The sequence below is a fragment of the Pelophylax lessonae genome (assembly GCF_965119305.1).
Source record: "Pelophylax lessonae genome assembly, chromosome: 8".
In the NCBI taxonomy this organism is placed as follows: domain Eukaryota; kingdom Metazoa; phylum Chordata; class Amphibia; order Anura; family Ranidae; genus Pelophylax; species Pelophylax lessonae.
The window spans coordinates 219,714,846-219,733,991 of NC_138775.1; the positions used below are offsets into that span (position 1 = coordinate 219,714,846).

Consider the following 19,146-nt stretch of genomic DNA (forward strand, 5'->3'; position numbering starts at 1 on the left):
TGAGGCCCGGGTGATCGACACTACTTAAAGTGTTAGCTTCTCAGTAGACTTTAGTGGAGACTTTCTCTTGAATGGAGCAGCTTTTGGCAGTGGGAAAAGTAGGTACTTTTTTCAGGTAGCCTTGTCTTGGAATGTTTTTCTTTGCCCACTCAGGGAAAGGTGACAGAATCTCTGGTAAGCTCATGCTGGTCATTTAGTGAAATTTCCCATTAATGCATACCATGGGTCTCTGCCAACCCTTTTCACTTGCTTCTGATCAACCTGACTCCCTACACAAATAACTTCAGCATAGGAGGTAGCTGTTCTCAGGAATTCTGTTCCTACTAGTCTTGATCCTACCTACAATATACAGTAATTAACCAGCCTCTCAAAAATATCTCTTCCGATCTGCTTTTCCATCTCTATCTTTAAGCTAGTCATTTACCAACCAGTAACTCCGTGCCAACAACCCCAACCTATGGTGCCCTGCTATCTCTAAGGCCTTGCTCAGAAAACTCTGTTGCCTTATACTTTCAAACACAGCAAAATGCATGGGCAACCAAAAACCTGTTGTTCTCAACAAAAAATGCTCACTCCATTATCTTGTGCTGTAATGTATCGTGAAAAGCCCTGTATGTTGCATTTTGGGTACATCGACATGCATTTTGCAAGCAATTCTGTCACTTTTTAACAAAAAATTTAAATGAAAAAAGGTGCTTCCTACAAAGGAAAGAACAGATACTTCCCATCCTGCTGCCCATGCTTCCAATCATTGCTCTTTAAGTGCCCATTCACACCACAAAAATGTCCCCCAGATCCGTTCCAGATGCATATCTGCATGTGCGTTTTTGATGCTTTTTTGTTGCACTTATGCATTTCCAGATGCATTCCTGATGCTTATTTTTTCCTGTTTTTTTCCCCATTACTGCATTATTTAATGCGTTTTATAGCTTTCCAATACAGCTCTGTGCAGGAAAAAAGCAGCATGTTGTACATTTTTTTCTGGAACTGAAAAGCGCTTGAATGCACTGCACTGGTATGAACTATGCCACTGGAATTCATATAAGCTTTTTTCGTTCTTTTTCTGATGCAGAAGAAAAATCACTGCATTGCATTTGGTGTGACCAGGCCCTTCAAGAGATAAGAATGCTCAAACAATCTTCCACATCTGACACACTTGAAGGCATAGCTCCCAACTGTCCCTGATTTTGAAGGACTATCCCTGATTTGGAACAAAGTCCCTCTATCCCTCTTTTCCTCCTCACTTTCCCTCATTTTGGTCTGATCTATATAGTTGTATATAAAATGCACTATATATCTGTCAAAAAGTGTTTTGCAGTGCTAAATCTTTCACCCAATTTCAAAATTGCTGCATTTGTAAATGTCAAAAGCCAATATAAAGGAATAGTAGTGGTAAAAAAAAAAAAAAGCTTGTGGGTTTAACCAGTCATTTCTTTTTGTATAATTCTCCTTTAAGGGGGTGTGGCGGGTTGTGTGTCCTATGCCTACATACTTTTGCTAATAGGTGTCCCTCATTCCCATCTCATGAGGTTGGGAGGTATGCTTGAAGGTGTTTTGAATGTCTGGCCCCTGTTGCACATTGTGGTTCCATCCATCTGCCCCACCCTCATAACTGTCTCCTGTAGATACTAGGGGTCAACAGATGAAACCCTAGAGTGTGTAGGGGGATCACGCAATTGGAAGAGTCGAATACTGAAGATTCCTCAGTAAACTCTTTAAGAGAGTGACAATAGGTTTCATGGGACAGGCAAGTATTAATTATTTTTTGTGTCGGTAACAACTTTTTTTGTTTTTTTTAAATATTGTTTAGTCGCTTTAAAGGTAACTGACAAAATCCCTAAAACCCAATTGAACTTTCAGCTTAAATCCATTATATACAGTACATTCTAGGTGTTTCAAAACAAAACTAGGTGCTCAATGCCATACAGTTCATTTTCTTTAGAAAGCAACTAGCCTGAGTTAAAAAGTCACCTGCCAGCAGCTGAAGTGTAGGGCTCTTGCTTTCTTTGGAGAGGGTGTGGTCCTGTGGGCAGGGTCGGTGCTAGACTATTTTGCGCCCTAGACAAGACCAGCTACTTGCACCTCACCCCAAGAAAATGAAGGATGCAAATGCAGCCTATACAGGGATACCTTTTTACCTCCTTGCCAATGTTAGCTCTGTGTGGAGACTGACTGGGAAACTGGGAGGAAGTGATGTTCCGCGTAGCATGGTTTGCGTGCCACCTCATTGCCTGGATAACTCTTCTTCATGGATTGGCTAAAGTTTGCAGGAGACAGTGCCATCTCCATCTAACGTCTTCTAATCCTGCAGCCGTATACGGAACATCGGCGCTTATACAGCTTTAGGCCTGGGCCCCCCGGGCCTGACCCCCTTACATCAGAGTTTACTCCTTTTATTAGGGTCCCAAAAGTTCCCCCCTTACATCAGGCCCCCCAGAGTCCCCTCTTCTTTCATCGGTGTTCCCAGAGTCATCCCCTCCTTACATCAGGGACCCAACAGTCCCCTCTCCTAAATCAGGGTTCCCAGAGTTCCCTCTCTTTAAATCAGGTTCCCCAAAGTTTGACCTTACATCAGAGACCCCACTTTCATTAGGATCCCAAAGTCCCCTTTACATCAGGGTCCCCATAGCCCCCTTACTTTAGGGTCCCCAGAGCCCCCTCAATTTAGGGTCCCCAAAGTCTTCCCTTACATCAGGGTTCCCAGAGTCTCCCCTCTTTGAATCAGGGGCCCCAGAGTTCCATCTTACATCAGAGTCCTCCTTACATCAGGGAGCCCAAAGTCACCCCCCCTTCTTGCATCATGGTCCCCAAAGCCCCCCTTACATCAGGGTCCCCAGAGCCCCCATTACATCAGGGTCCCTAGATCCCCCTTACATCAGGGTCCCTAAAGTGACCCTACATCAGGGTCCCTAAAACCCCCTTACTTCATTGTTCCTAGAGCACATTCTCTTTTAATAAGTTCCCCAACATTAGAAGGGAAAAGCAGAGTGGGGTAAGGAGAGTGGAGAGGTTTAGGAGAATAGTTGGGGTAGTGGAAAGGAAAGAGGGAGAATTGTGAAGACCCCAGATTACATCAGGATTCGTTCCTCCTCTGAATGCCGGGACCTGAGGGGAGGGGGGGCAAGCATGCGATTGGTTGCTGGGAAATAGGCAGTCCTGGCAACCAAACCTTAGCTCTGAGAACAGCGGGCAGCGGTGGATGCTGTCAGCTACTGTACATTCAGGACAGCTCTGATTGCTGCACAGCCTGTGCTGTTGCTGAACGGTATGGCAGTGGAAACAGGGACACTGACTGGGTATTTGGGAAGGACACTCTGGGTGGGATTTGGACCCAGCAACAATTGGCCATGGCTGTGCTCTAAGTGGCTGCCTAGTTTGCCTAGTGGCAAGACCAGCACTGGCTGTGGGAAGAGGTGGTCTCTCTGCAGAAGACCAATACATTCCCTACTGACCAATAGCTCTGCAATCAAGTAAAGCCCATGATTCCTTCACATTGGACAGCGCTTGCTCTGACTCAGCAGTGGGGGTGTGCTGGGCCTCTGCAGAGAGGCCACTGTTTCCTCAAAGAGCACAAGGGTCCCACTCTGCAGCTGCTACCAGAGGACTTATTTTTGCTTTCAGGCTGTAGCTGCTTTCGAAAAAAAAAATAAACTGTGAGACAGCGAGCACCTTTTGTTTTAAGGCAACTAAAATGTATATAGTTTATTTAAACTCAACGATAAATTGGGCTTTCAGGATTTAGTATAGAAAAAAATACATAGAAAACGTGTTACCTGCCCAAAAAATATTGAATACGTATTTGTTCCACACAATCTATCTTCGCTCTCCTGGAAAGCTAAGTTTGCTAAAGAATCTTCGGTATATGAATCTTCCAGGAGTGTTGGATGTGTTGTCCCCTTGGGCACACTATGGTTTCATCTGTCGGCCCCTAGGTCACTACAGTTCATAATTATGAGGTGGAGCAGATGAACAGAACCACAGCGTGAAGCGGGGGACCAGGCATCCAAAACATCTGTGTGTCAGATCCTGCCGGTTCTTCAGAAACCTCATGTCTTCAAGAGAGTAAAGATCAGCTGCATGGACCACTAGATGTAGCTAATGACAGGCCACAGGCTTTTCTACTCAGGGTGTGGCTACTTTCTGAAAAAAAATAAACTGTAAGACTTTAAAACATTTTGTTTTACTGCACTTGGAATGTATTTAGCTGATTTAACTCTTTTACCACCACCGCCATATGCCATATGTCGTGGCGGCCAGGAGTTTTACATACACTCAGCCCCTGGGAGTGTGTCTAAATCTGGCAAGCTGACTGTAAGATGGAAGTGAACCAGCGGCTGCACAGCTTCCACACCCCCCCCCCCATAAGTACTGCCACCCTACGTCATGTTCCATGCACCCATCTTTGGATCTAGGACTGGCTGATCTCCCCTCTCTCGTAATGACCCAGAAGTGACGTGTAAAACGATCTGCTTTCCATTAGCTTTATTGGACCCCTGATGCCTTGTTAAAGAAAACCTGTCACCAAAAATGTCATTATATAGGGATCCCCCACCCTCATATACACACATCAGTGTACCCGCCATGTTTCTTGGGCTCCACGATTCCTAGGCTCCATGCACCCATTGACAGACCTAGTGCTGGCATGTCAGGTGCCGCCGGGTAAAGGGGAGGGAGATCGCTGATCTCCCATTTCTGGTAATGACCCAGAATCAACATGTAAAATGATCTGCTCTTTATTAGCTTCAATGGACCCCTGATACCTCATTAAAGAGAACCTGGCACTAAAAAGTCACTATATAGGGGATCCCCCCACCCCCATATAAACACATCAGAGGGGGAGCAATAATTCTAGAATCAATATTTACAGTTAACTTTAAACTGATGACCTGATTACGGGCATCCGCAGGTAGGGGCAAGGGGGGGCAAATGCCCCCCCCTGGAATCTCAACTTTTCCTTTCAAGTGATTGTTAAGCCACTTTATACCATCCTGTCTGGTATGTTTAATAATCCTGTGTGCCCCTGTGCCTGTGTATGTGTTTTTAAAAAAATAAGCCGTTCTTTACCAGTTTTCAGAGGACCGAGCACCGCTCACGTGACCCGTCGGCGCTCTCCTCTCCCCGTCTGACAGCTGCCTGCAGCGGGCAGGGCCAAGGATTCCTCACTGATGTCAGTTGGGAGGGGGAGAGGAGGAGAGAGGCGGTGGGTCATGTGAGCGGCGAGTGGCGCTCTGAAAACTTGTAAAGAATGGCTTATTTTTAAAAAAAAGCAGACACAGGAGCACACAGGATTAATAAACAGACTGTAGACAGGATATGAAACTTTAAATTAAACTACAGCAGGGAGAGAGGGGGAGAGAGGACAGAGGAGGACAGGAGGGCTGCAGATGATGGAGGCACGTAAACTGACCACAGTGTCAGGGCTCAGCAGCCATGGTATACCGTGGTCAGTTTACAGAGGGGAGAACATAGCCAGGCAGGATCAGCCAGGTATTTTAGGTGATAGAAGGGGCACTGTGCTGTATAACATGCTTTAAGGGAACAGGATCATTTTTTTTTTTAGGTTAACAAATGCTTTAAAAATAAATGCTGCCATTTGCGCTTAAAAAAAAATCCTAATAATAAGTATAATGACTAAGCCCCTCCTCCTTATGACATTGTTAAAAAGGGGCGGAGCATGGGTGACCTTAAAATGATGCCCCCCCCCCCCCCCCTGAAAAAAGTTCTGCGGATGCCCATGACCTAGCCATAATGCTTTATTTATAAAGAAGGAGAATCATGATCAAAAAGGAAATCATGGATACTTTTGGTTACTGGACTTTTAAACCGATCATGGCTATTTCCCCAAGGTATCAAATACCATGAATCCAGCAGCTCCCCTTCTATAACCTGCATAATTCTTTTTAAGAAAATATAAACTATTCCTGATTGTAAAATACAAATAGAGAAAAGCACTATTTGAATTATCAGCTTATCCAGTCTTTATTTCTGCAGCTCTTATAAAGGAGGGAACCACTATATCCACAAGACATGCAAAGAATTTAAAATCCAGTTACAGAGGGACTACAACAGGGAAAATTCAAAGTCCCAGCAACTAAAGAGCTTTAAGTATAAGATTGATCCTACAAAGGTAGGGAGAGATTCTGCTTGAGTGCAGGTCATTTGTCTTCCCCCTTCTTTCTTCTACACTACCCCCAGGCCTGGTGGTGTTAGAAGCTGTAAACCTCTCTTCTAGCTAAAGCGTTTGATCTCCTACTTAAAAGGGACGCCAGCAGTTAAGATGTTCCACCCCTTCACTGCTGGAGGGGCAAGAGCAGAAGGAAAGGATTAGGAAGATGGTGTGAAGTGATAAATGGGGGGGGGGGGGGATGAGGGAAATGAAGAAAGATGCTTTGTAAATGGTGACAGATGAAACAGACCATCCGCAAAGCATAGTCTTCAATCTGGGATTTCTGAACTCTGAACGAATCCCCTTTATCTCAGGCAGGCATTGAGAGGCCTGAGTAGGAAGGGTTAACCTGGGTTGAATCGTATAGCAAAGTGGTCTTTAGCTGCATGGGGGCTTTAGAAAAAAAAAAAAAAACATGTGACTTCTATACTAAGGGTAACTTGAGGTCTTACAATTCAGAAACCACTGAATGTGCAAATTCCTCCCGATTCGGCACATCAAGCAAGGATCTGAAAATTCTGAGAGCACATTATGTGACCCGGTAATACAGAACCTGAGATATGAGAATGTTCTTCCCCCAGGCCAGTCACTCTTTTCATTTAATGATCTGGCTATGCGTGTTTTCCAAGGACTCATATTAGCACATACAGTACAAACTAGATTAATGTTGTCATCTGAGGATAAGGTCCCATTAACTCTGTACTGGAACATGAGACTGAGAGGGATTACTCATCACTTCCCTGGAAGGTTCTAAAATGAACAGAGGAGCAAAATTCATTTGGGGTGGCGGTAAAGGGTATCTGCTGCGAGTGGCAACCGATCGGAGTCTGAGATTTTTCCATAATCAAACTTGTACTAGAAACTGATTGGTTGCTTTGGGAAACACCTCCACTATCTCGCTTTGGGAAAGACTTGTACTGTAAGGGCTGATTTACATCTTTGGGGGGGGATTTACTAAAACTGGTGCACACAGAATCTCCTGTACCTTCTGTATTGAATTGTACTGTCCCCCCCCCCCCCTTTATAGCGCTGCGCAAACTCCTGTATAATAAAAATACTGTATAATAATAATAATCTGCTGCATCTGTTCATTGTAACCAATCAGCTTCTGGGTTTTATTGGCAAAGCTTAGTTGAACGAGCTGAAGTTAGAAGCTGATTGGTCACTATGCACAGCTGCACTAGGTACTGACTCTGATTTACTAAAACTGGAGAGTAGAAAATCTGGTGCAGCTGTGCATGGTAACCAATCAACTTCTAACTTCAGCTTGCTCAATTAGGGCCCCTTTCACACAGTCCGTCTGTCGGATGGACTCCATTTATCTCAGCGGGGGATGGATCCGCCGATCCCCCGCTGAGCAGGAGAATGACAGCTGCTCTCCTCACTGTGTGCGGACACACAGCTGTCAGTTCCCCATACATCTCTATGGGGGAATCGGATGGGAACGGACCCTCGGTCCGTTCTTATCCGATCCCATCCGCTGGACGGATGGAAAATAGTGTTTCCATCCATTCAGATTTGACAGATCGGATTGGTTCGGATGTCAGCGGACATGTCTCCGCTGACATCCGATGCCCCATAGGGATGCATAGGGGGACCGTTCAGATCCGCCAAAAAAACGGACAGGCGGATCTGAACGGTCCGCTTGTGTGAAAGAGCCCTTAAAGTGGTTGTAAAGATCTTGTGTGTGCAGCAGCCCCCCCCCCCCCCCCCAGCCCTCCTAATGCCTCATAGACACGATCAGATAATCAGATGACTTTTCATTTTGTTGCATGATACTAATATCGAATTCAACAATGCGTACTAAACGTAGGATTTTTTTTGTACGATTCTGGAAAAGTTTCCTGGTTGCGTAGCTGCGTATCGGATAGTGCAAAACAAAAACAATGGCAGCCAGGCTTTTTCCGGGTTATTTTCGTGTTTCTGATCATGCGTGGTCTTTGTCTATTGAATTTTAGGGGACGCATACTGTACTGATTAAACGATTGTGGTTTGCTAGGCTATCATAGGAGAAACATTTTAGTATTTGTCCCTTCAGATTTTGTTGGACGATATGTCGTGATCGGCTGTCGAAAGCTGTGTACTAACAATCAGATTATCGTGCGATCAATTTCGAAAGCAATTTGTTTCGTACGGTTATCTGATCGTGTGTAGGAGGCTTAATACTTACCTGAGCCCCATCTTGATCCAGCGATATGCACGAGTGCCTTGGGCATCCAGGACTCTTCTTCCTGATTGGCTGAGACACAGCAGTGGCACCATTGGCTCCCACTGCTGTCAATCAATGTCAGTTAGCCAAAGAGGAGAGAGAGAGAGGGCGGGGCCGAACTGCTGCTCTGTGTCTGATTGGACAGGCAGAGCTGTGGCCTGGCTCGGGTGTCCCCATAGCAAGCTGAGGATCTGGGTTGTCCTGTACAAAACCACTGCACAGTAAGTATAACATGTTTGTTTTTGTTAACCACTTGCCAACCGCCAGCAGTACATATACTGTGGCAAGTTGGCTCTGTTGCGCGAAACGGCATACCTGTACGTCGTTACGTGCAATAGCCGCCGGAAGGGGAGCCAATCAGTGGGTCTGGCGGACCTGATTTTCGCTGACCACCTGAGATCGCTTCCCAGAGAGACAGAACTGCGGTCTGCTTATGTAAACAAGGCAGATCGCCGTTCTGTCAGAGATGAACACAGGGATTTTTCTCTCCTGCTATTTAGGCTATGTTCACATCTAAGCATTGCTTTTTTTACAGCCAATTTACAGGCATTTTTTCAGGCGCTCTTTCGGGCGTTTTTTCGGGCATTTTACATGCATTTTTGTGCAGGCGATTTTAGGTTGACAAGTAACCAATGAAAAAAAATAAAAACGCCTGTAATCTGCCAAAAAAGAAGCTCATGTACTTTTTTGAGCGACGGGAGTTTTGCTTAAGGCGACGGAATGCTCAGATGTGAACAAGGGCCATTGAAATGAATGAGATTTGTCTTGTTGGGCGTTTTTAGAGCTGAGGATTAGAGCAGAAAATCGCCCAAAAATGCCTAGATGCGAACAGATTCTTAGGAGCACAGTTCTCTACGTTCATCTAGTGAGTCCATCCCCCACACAGTTAGAAAGCACTCCCTAGGGACACATTTAACCCTTTGATCACCCCTGGTGGTAACCCCTTCCCTGCCAGTGTCATTATTACAGTAACAGTGTATATTTTTAGCACTGATTACTGTAGTAATGTCACTGGTTCCCCTAATAAGTGTCAAAAACGTCAGTTAGGTGTCCGGTCTGTCCACCGCAATCTTGCAGTCCTGCTAAAAATCTCTGATCGCCTCAGTTACTAGTGAAATAACATAAAATAAATAAAAATGCCATAAATCTTTCCCCTAGTTTGTAGACGCGATAACTTTAGCGCAAACCAATCCATATACGCTTATTCGGTTTTTTTTTTTTGGTTTTTTTTTTACCAAAAATATGTAGCAGAATACATATTGGCCTAAATTGATAAAAAAATAGATTTTTTACATTTTTTTATTGGATGTGTTTTATAGCAGAAAGTAAAAAATATTGTTTTTTTTTTCAAATTGTTGGTCTTTTTTTGTTTCTAGCGCAAAAAATAAAAACCGCAGAGGTGATTGAATACCACCAAAAGATATATATATATTTATGGGAAAAAAGGGACATCAATTTTGTTTGGGTACAGCATCGCACTACCGCAAAGTTGTCAGTTAAAGTAACGCAGTGCCGTATCGCAAAAAATGGCCTGGTCATTAGGGGGTAAATCCTTTTACAGTAAATCAACCCCTCTGTGTGCACCAGTTTTAGTAAATCTCCCCATATGCATTGTGGGAATGTGCGCGTTACCTGAGTTGATGCATTGAAGTCTTTTTTATTTTTAAAAGCAACCAAACTCTCTAAAGCAACACACATACATTGCAAACTGTAAGGGGTTATTTACATCTATGCATTGCAGGTATGTACACACTAACACACAAATTACAACAACGCACATTACACGATTTGACAAATTACAGTGCCATTTATGTTAACCACTTGCCGACCGCCGCACGCCGATCTACGTCGGCGGTCAGCCCCTCACAGGCAAAGTGACGTAGGGCTACGTCACTAGCTTGTGAGGGTCCAGGGAGCGAGCGCGCGCCGCCGGAGGCGCACTCCCGCTCCCGCGTGGTCACGGGCCCCCCCGCGCGTGTGACCGGCGGACCCGATGTCCGCCGGCCACTCTGCGATCGGCGGGGGAGAGGGAGAAAGTCAGGCAGCTTGTGTAAACAAGCTGCCTGTCATTCTCCCCTCTGTATGAGAGCTGATCATATGGATCTACTATGTAGATCCGTTGATCACTCTGCATACAGCTGAAGCCACAGCCAATCACAGTAAGAATCACGCCCCTAGGGACACACACAGCCCCTCCCTCTCAAATAAAGTTAACCCCTTCACTACCAGTGTATTTTTACAGTAACAGTGCATATATATAGCACTGATTACTGTAGAAATGTCACTGGTAACCCCAAAAGTGTCAAAAATGTCAGTCAAGGGTCCGATCTGTCCGCCCCAATGTCGCAGTACCGCAAAAAAAATCGCAGATCGCCGCCATTACGCGTTAAAAAATAAAACAACAAAAATGACAAAAATCTTTCCCTTAGTCAGTAAACGCAATAACTTTTGCGCAAACCAATCAAAATACGCTTTTTGCGATTTTTTTTACCAAACATAGGTAGCATAAAACAAATTGGCCGAAAATGTTAAAAAATTTTGATTTTTACATTTTTTGTTGGGGGAATTTCATATAAAAAAAAGGGAAAAATATTGCTATTTTTGCAAAATTGACGCTCTTTTTTTGTTTATAGCGCGTGATCAAAAAATCGCACAGGTGATCAAATACCGCCAAAAGAAAGCTCTGTTTGTGGGAAAAAAAGAACGCCAAATTCGTTTAGGTACAGCGTCGCACGACCGCGCAATTGTCCGTTAAAGTCACGCAGTGCCGAATCGCAAAATACCCCCTGGTCGTTTAGCAGCCAAATCCTCCGGGGCTTAAGTGGTTAATCAGCATTCCAATGCACTAAGGCAACACACATGCGTTGCCACTGTAAGGCTTGATCTATCACAAGTGTGACAAGTGTGTTACTACAAAATGTGTTAATGCATTACAAGCATTAACACATTGCAATGCCATTCAATTTAAACCCCAACACACTAAGATAACACGCATGCATTGCTACTGTAAGCGCTGATTTACTTCTTTTGCATTGTGAGAATGTACACGTTGATGTACATGTTACCGCAACTGTAGCAATGCACATTACATGCGTTGATGCATTGCAATGCCATTCACTTTGAATGGTATCTCAATGCACCGTGGCAACACAAAGGCATTGCAACACATGACAAAGAACCATAGTGCATTGCAGCAAAAAAAAAAAAAAAATGTTTGTGACATGTCCAATTTTTGGGGAAATTTTGGTTTCAATTTGATTCCAATGGGCTTCCTTGACGCAACGCACTTTAAAATGGGACATATTGCACATTACGTATGTGTATAACAACACATGTATTTTTAAAGGACTCTCACTGAAGTCTAATAGAGCGCCTAAAACATGTGTTCATGCCCCACAGAGGATTCTACTTTTTCTAAGCATTGAATGTCAGTATGTCACTCAGATGTGAATGGACACAACAGAATAATATGGAAATCTGGTGTCAAGCACTGCAACTCTTCTAGAAATGCACTTCAAATCGCTCAGGTGTAAATGGCTAGTGATTATTATTATTATTATTATACAGGATTTATATAGCGCCAACAGTGCTTTACATTGTGAGGGAAGACAATACAGTTACAATACAATTCAATACAGGAGGAACTAGAGGGTGTAAAGCCCCGTACACATGTACCGAATGTCGGCCGAACGATCGGCCGTCTTTTGTCCGGTGCTGTCCTGTCGGCTGAAAAGTGCTAAAGACTGCACACGAATTTTGTCGGCCAACAACAGCCGACTGCAGAAGTGATGTCATGTGATGGTTAACTTTCCGTTTGTTTTTTCTTCTCTGAGCATGCCCAGTCTTGCTAATCTGCTGTTTGTCGGCCGAATTCTGTACTGACTGGCGAACAATCGACCGTTCTGGTGACGGCCAACAAAAATGTTAAAGTCTGCACGCCAGATGTTCGGCCGAAAATTAGCTGTTGGTTGTCGGAAGCATCATACTAACAAGCCGACAATCGGCCGATCGTTTGGCGGCCGAATATTTACGGCTGAAAATCGCTACGTGTGTACGGGGCTTTAATGGCTAGTGATCATTTTAATTGATAAGAGAAACATGGAAGGTCCGTTAAGGCTAGGTTCACACTTGTGCACCTAGTCCACCCTTTTGCAGGCATGTGGCGGTGCCATTAATTCTTACGTGCATGCGCCAAGACGCATGATAAAAAAAGTATCATGCATGATGTTTCAAAAGGGTCAGGTGCTTCTTTTATGCATTTGCAACAGGGGGGCCCAATGACATGAATGGGTTGCCCCAAAAGTGATGGGCAAAAATGTGCCCGCTGGGTCACACTTGCATAGGTGTGAACGGAGCCCTAAGTGTGAAATAAACATGCATGCACAAGAATATATAAATCAATTTTACTAACACAATCCTTCCTGGGTATCCCCTGGGGTGGGTCACCTATTCTGCAGTACTCATCAATCTGGATACATTTATCATAAGCATTGTTGTAAATATTTTCTAAAGAACGCCTAACTTCCTAAATTAAAGTAAAATATTTACTCAGATGGGTTTTATGATTTCTTTAGCTCTAAGCTGTTTGTAAACTTTCATTAACAATAATACTCCCAGGCACAGGTAGAGCAGCTTGATATAAACAACCCAAAGTGCATGACAGTAGCATTTCCGCAACCCAGAAATACATGTTTATATACCCGCCAGCTCTTCCTTGTAACTATTTAGGCTGCAAAACAAAAAAAGATAATGACATCCATCATGGCCCAGACAGGACAGCTATGCAGATACACATACGATATATAAAGAGAATGTACAGCGCTATACAAACAGACATATAATTATAGACACACTCAGACTATGCAGACACATGGCTATTTAAAGTAAACCTATAGAGAGAAAACTATGGGGGCTGCCATTGCTGAATGCTAGCTGCCTGGCTGTGATGATCATCTGAATTCCAATTTTCTGAGTCAATTACCTCAAAAAATATATTAGAATGATCAGGAAATCAGAGTAATTCAAAGTCCTTATATGCCTACTTGTTGTAAGTCAGTTGGCTATGATGCTGGTCCTCTACATTCTATATTTTGGAAAATTGGCAACCTCAAACAAGTGCACAGATCAAAGAAGTCCCAGACATTCCATAAATCCTCATTTGCCTGCTTGTTGCAAAGTTGTTATGCTGATCCTCTGGCTTTGATATCTTTTGAGTCATTGACCTGGAACAAGTGCCAGGAAAGTCAGAGTGCAATCAAAAATGCCTATTTGTTGAAAGCTGGTGAGCAACATGGCCAAGCAACTAGCATTTCCAGAAGGACAGGTCAGCATGGCAATTTCAAGGTTTCTCTCATAACAGGTTTTCTTTAATTAGCTCTGCACTGCTCGTTTACTAATGCACTGTACACCTTATTGTGCCATATGATGCCTAGTATACAGTGTATTTATATATATATATATATATATATATATATATATATAGGTAGACAGTACTTGCAACTATTGTAGCTGATGCACTCAACCAGAGCCCTGCCTTCCAGGCTCAATATGTAATGAGATTATCTAACATTGGGGGGTTGTAGCATACATTAGATGTATTTAAATGTCCATCAGACAAAAAAGTTACATATTGGCTACAGTTTCCGGCAATTAGCCCTTCTACAGGTCAAGAAAGACATCTGCTTTTCTTGTATTTTTTTGTCTAATAGGATAGATAGATAGATAGATAGATAGATAGATAGATAGATAGATAGATAGATAGATAGATAGATAGATAGATAGATAGATAGATAGATAGATAGATAGATAGATAGATAGATAGATAGATAGATAGATAGATAGATAGATAGATAGATAGATAGATAGATAGATAGATAGATAGATAGATAGATAGATAGATAGATAGATAGATAGATAGATAGATAGATAGATAGATAGATAGATAGATAGATAGATAGATAGATAGATAGATAGATAGATAGATAGATAGATAGATAGATAGATAGATAGATAGATAGATAGATAGATAGATAGATAGATAGATAGATAGATAGATAGATAGATAGATAGATAGCACTGTGTCATATGATGTGTATTATATATACTTACTCTGATTTACTAACACTAGAGACTGCAAAATCTGGTGCAGCTGTGCATGGTAGCCAATCAGCTTCTAAATTCAGCTTGTTCAATTAAACTTTGGCAATAAAACCTGGAAGCTGATTGGTCTCTATGCACAGCTGCACCAGATTTTGCACTCTCCAGTTTTAGTAAGTCATCTCCATAGTACCATGTGATTTAGAGTGTACTGTATACTGTCTTGTGCCATGAGATGTGGACAGACAGACAGTATTAGTTTAAGGTTTTTTTTTACATTTTAGAATGGGGTGCCTCGAGATTGTGCAGAATTGTTAAGCGTGCCACAACTGAAAAAAGGTTGAGAAACACTGGTGTAATATATACTGCCCTGTGTCATATGATGTGTATTATATATACAGTATATATTGCACTGTGCCATATGATGTGTAATATACATTTATGTTTAATGAATACATATATGTGTGTATAATACATCATATGGCACAGGACAGTATATAGTACACTACACACCATATGTTACAGTATATATATATATATATATATATATATATGTGTGTGTGTGTATTACACATCATATATCATATGGCGCAGTACTGTGTGTGTGTGTATATATATATATATATATATATTATATATATATATATATATATATATATATATATATATATATATAGATACAATACAAAAGTTTGGACACACCTTCTCATTCAAAGAGTTTTCTTCATTTTCATGACTATGAAAATTGTAGTCACACTCCAAGAGGTAGTCACCTGAAATGTTTTTCACTTCACAGGTGTGCCCTGTCAGGTTTAATAATTGGGATTTCTTGCCTTATAAATGGGGTTGGGACCATCAGTTGTGTTGTGCAGAAGTCAGGTGGATACACAGCTGATAGTCCTACTGAATAGACTGTTTGAATTTGTATTATGGCAAGAAAAAAGCAGCTAAGTACAGGAAAATGAGTGGCCATCATTACTTTAAGAAATGAAGGTCAGTCAGTCTGAAAAATTGGGAAAACTTTGAAAGTGTCCCCAAGTGCAGTCACAAAAACCATCAAGCGCTACAAAGAAACTGGCTCGCATGCGGACCGCCCCAGGAAAGGAAGACCAAGAGTCACCTCTGCTGTGGAGGATAAGTTCATCCCAGTCTCCAGCCTCAGAAAACGCAGGTTAACAGCAGCTCAGATTAGAGACCAGGTCAATGGCAGACGGAGTTCTAGCAGCAGACACATCTCTAGAACAACTGTTAAGAGGAGACTGTGTGAATCAGGCCTTCATGGTAGAATATCTGCTAGGAAACCGCTGCTACAGAAAGGCAACAAGCAGAAGAGACTTGTTTGGGCTAAAGAACACAAGGAATGGACATTAGACCAGTGGAAATCTGTGCTTTGGTCTGATGAGTCCAAATTTGAGATCTTTGGTTCCAACCACCGTGTCTGTGTGCGGCGCAGAAAAGGTGAACGGATGGACTCTACATGCCTGGTTCCCACCGTGAAGCATGGAGGAGGTGGAGGTGTGATGGTGTGGGGGTGCTTTGCTGGTGACACTGTTGGGGATTTATTCAAAATTGAAGGCATACTGAACCAGCATGGCTACCACAGCATCTTGCAGCGGCATGCTATTCCATCCGGTTTGCGTTTAGTTGGACCATCATTTATTTTTCAACAGGACAATGACCCCAAACACACCTCCAGGCTGTGTAAGGGCTATTTGACCAAGAAGGAGAGTGATGGGGTGCTGCGCCAGATGACCTGGCCTCCACAGTCACCGGACCTGAACCCAATCGAGATGGCTTGGGGTGAGCTGGACCGCAGAGTGAAGGCAAAAGGGCCAACAAGTGCTAAGCATCTCTGGGAACTCCTTCAAGACTGTTGGAAGACTATTTCAGGTGACTACCTCTTGAAGTGTGACTCTACAATTTTCATAGTCATGAAAATAAAGAAAACTCTTTGAATGAGAAGGTGTGTCCAAACTTGGTCTGTACTGTATATACAAGTATGTGAATATAAATGCTGACATGTGTCATATGATGTGTGATCCTCAGAGTAGTGATGTGATATATAGAGAAGTATATGCAGTCTATGGTGGTAAGGAGCCCCCTCTCCCCCCCCCCCCCAGAGTAGAAGTGGTGTTGCGGTGTCTGTCCCTTTCCTTGCTTCATGTTAGTGGCTGCTGGGCAGGGTGCGTGTTACCTTAGTGCGCGAGGCAGAGGCAGGGTGCGTGTTACCTTAGTGCGGGGGGCAGAGGCAGGGTGCGTGTTACCTTAGTGCGGGAGGCAGAGGCAGGGTGCATGTTACCTTAGTGCGCGAGGCAGAGGCAGGGTGCGTGTTACCTTAGTGCGCGAGGCAGAGGCAGGGTGCGTGTTACCTTAGTGCGGGAGGCAGAGGCAGGGTGCGTGTTACCTTAGTGCGGGAGGCAGAGGCAGGGTGCGTGTTACCTTAGTGCAGGAGGCAGAGGCAGGGTGCGTGTTACCTTAGTGCGGGAGGCAGAGGCAGGGTGCGTGTTACCTTAGTGCGGGAGGCAGAGGCAGGGTGCGGGAGGCAGAGGCAGGGTGCGTGTTACCTTAGTGCGGGGGGCAGAGGCAGGGTGCGGGAGGCAGAGGCATGTTACCTTAGTGTGGGAGGCAGAGGCAGGGTGCGTGTTACCTTAGTGCTGGGGGCAGAGGCAGGGTGCGTGTTACCTTAGTGCGGGGGGCAGAGGCAGGGTGCGGGAGGCAGAGGCAGGGTGCGTGTTACCTTAGTGCGGGGGGCATAAGCAGGGTGCGTGTTACCTTAGTGCGGGGGCAGAGGCAGGGTGCGGGAGGCAGAGGCAGGGTGCGTGTTACCTTAGTGCGGGGGGCAGAGGCATGTTACCTTAGTGCGGGAGGCAGAGGCAGGGTGCGTGTTACCTTAGTGCTGGGGGCAGAGGCAGGGTGTGGGAGGCAGAGGCAGGGTGCGTGTTACCTTAGTGCGGGGGGCAGAGGCAGGGTGCGGGAGGCAGAGGCAGGGTGCGTCTTACCTTAGTGCGGGGGGCAGAGGCAGGGTGCGGGAGGCAGAGGCATGTTACCTTAGTGCGGGAGGCAGAGGCAGGGTGCGTGTTACCTTAGTGCTGGGGGCAGAGGCAGGGTGTGGGAGGCAGAGGCAGGGTGCGTGTTACCTTAGTGCTGGGGGCAGAGGCAGGGTGTGGGAGGCAGAGGCAGGGTGCGTGTTACCTTAGTGCCGGGGTCAGAGGCAGGGTGCGGGAGGCAGAGGCAGGGTGCGGGAGGCAGAGGCATGTTACCTTAGTGCGGGAGGTAGAGGCAGGGTGTGTGTTACCTTAGTGCGGGAAGCAGAGGCAGGGTGCGTGTTACCTTAGTGCGGGGGGGGCAGAGGCAGGGTGCGTGTTACCTTAGTGCGGGAAGCAGAGGCAGAGGCAGGGTGGTGTTACCTTAGTGCGGGAAGCAGAGGCAGGGTGCGTGTTACCTTAGTGCGGGAGGCAGAGGCAGGGTGCGGGAGGCAGAGGCAGGGTGCGTATTACCTTAGTGCGGGAGGCAGAGGCAGGGTGCGGGAGGCAGGGTGCGTGTTACCTTAATGCGGGAGGCAGAGGCAGGGTGCATGTTACCTTAATGCGGGAGGCAGAGGCAGGGTGCATGTTACCTTAATGCGGGAGGCAGAGGCAGGGTGCGTGTTACCTTAGTGCGGGGGTCAGAGGCAGAGTGCGGGAGGCAGGGTGCGTGTTACCTTAATGCGGGAGGCAGAGGCAGGGTGCATGTTACCTTAATGCGGGAGGCAGAGGCAGGGTGCGTGTTACCTTAGTGCGGGAGGCAGAGGCAGGGTGCATGTTACCTTAGTGCGGGAGGCAGAGTGCGGGAGGCAGGGTGCATGTTACCTTAATGCGGGAGGCAGAGGCAGGGTGCGTGTTACCTTAGTGCGGGATGCAGAGGCAGGTTGCAGGCAGAGGCTGGCGATGAAGAGCAGGGTGAGCCCGGGGGGGCGGCGGAGAGACGCGCACATCCCTGTACTGCAGCTGCGGCAGGAAAAGCCTCGGGACCGGCTGGGGCAGCCCGCTCCCTCCCCGCATGGCCAAGTAATTACAGGCTGGGAGCTGTGTGAGGCTGGGGGAGCTCGGAGCCGGGACAGGGGGAGGGGGAGAGGGGGGCACAGGAGGGACAAGGAGAGATGATGGCTCAGGGGAGGGAGAGAGGTAGACAGGATGATGATGATAAGGGGGGAGGAGGAGGGGGATCTGCAGTTTTGGGTGGATGAAGAGGGACATGGGGGAGAAGACACTCCATAGGAGATCCATCCTGGTCTCATTTCATCTGGGTGGCTGCATGGAGTTTGTACATTCACCACCTGACTGCCTGGGGGGATTCCTCCTACAATCCACAATAAAAAGGCAAAGTTTATTTAAAGGCAAACTTTCTTTTTTTTTCTTTTTTTTTTTAAATCTGGATGAAGTGGGGAAGAGTTATACCCTCTGCCAAGTTTTTATTGCACATTCCCCCTCTATGTGTCCTATGACCCCTCAAACAGAAAGTGGAGGACATCCTACACTTGAGCCCCAGTTCACACCTGATGACACGCTTATGCGTGATTTGTTTCACTTTTTGCAAGTTTATTGAGCAATAGTATAGGATAGCCCATCAGCTGAAATCACTGCCCTACACACAACAAATAAAATAAATGAGCTCCGGCACTTTTTTTGGCAATGAG

General features: G+C 45.2%; 1 protein-coding gene across 1 annotated transcript in view; it reads right to left on the reverse strand.

Annotated features, from left to right (window-relative positions):
• The window catches only part of LOC309562341 (ADAMTS-like protein 2), a 107,943-nt gene extending 89,301 nt beyond the window's left edge, over positions 1–18,642 (reverse strand). Inside the window, exon 1 of the mRNA XM_082266483.1 lies at positions 18,355–18,642. Within this exon, the coding sequence (XP_082122609.1) occupies positions 18,355–18,444 (90 nt within the window). The 5' untranslated portion in view covers positions 18,445–18,642. The remainder of the gene's footprint in view (positions 1–18,354) is intronic.
• Positions 18,643–19,146: the final 504 nt, after the last annotated feature.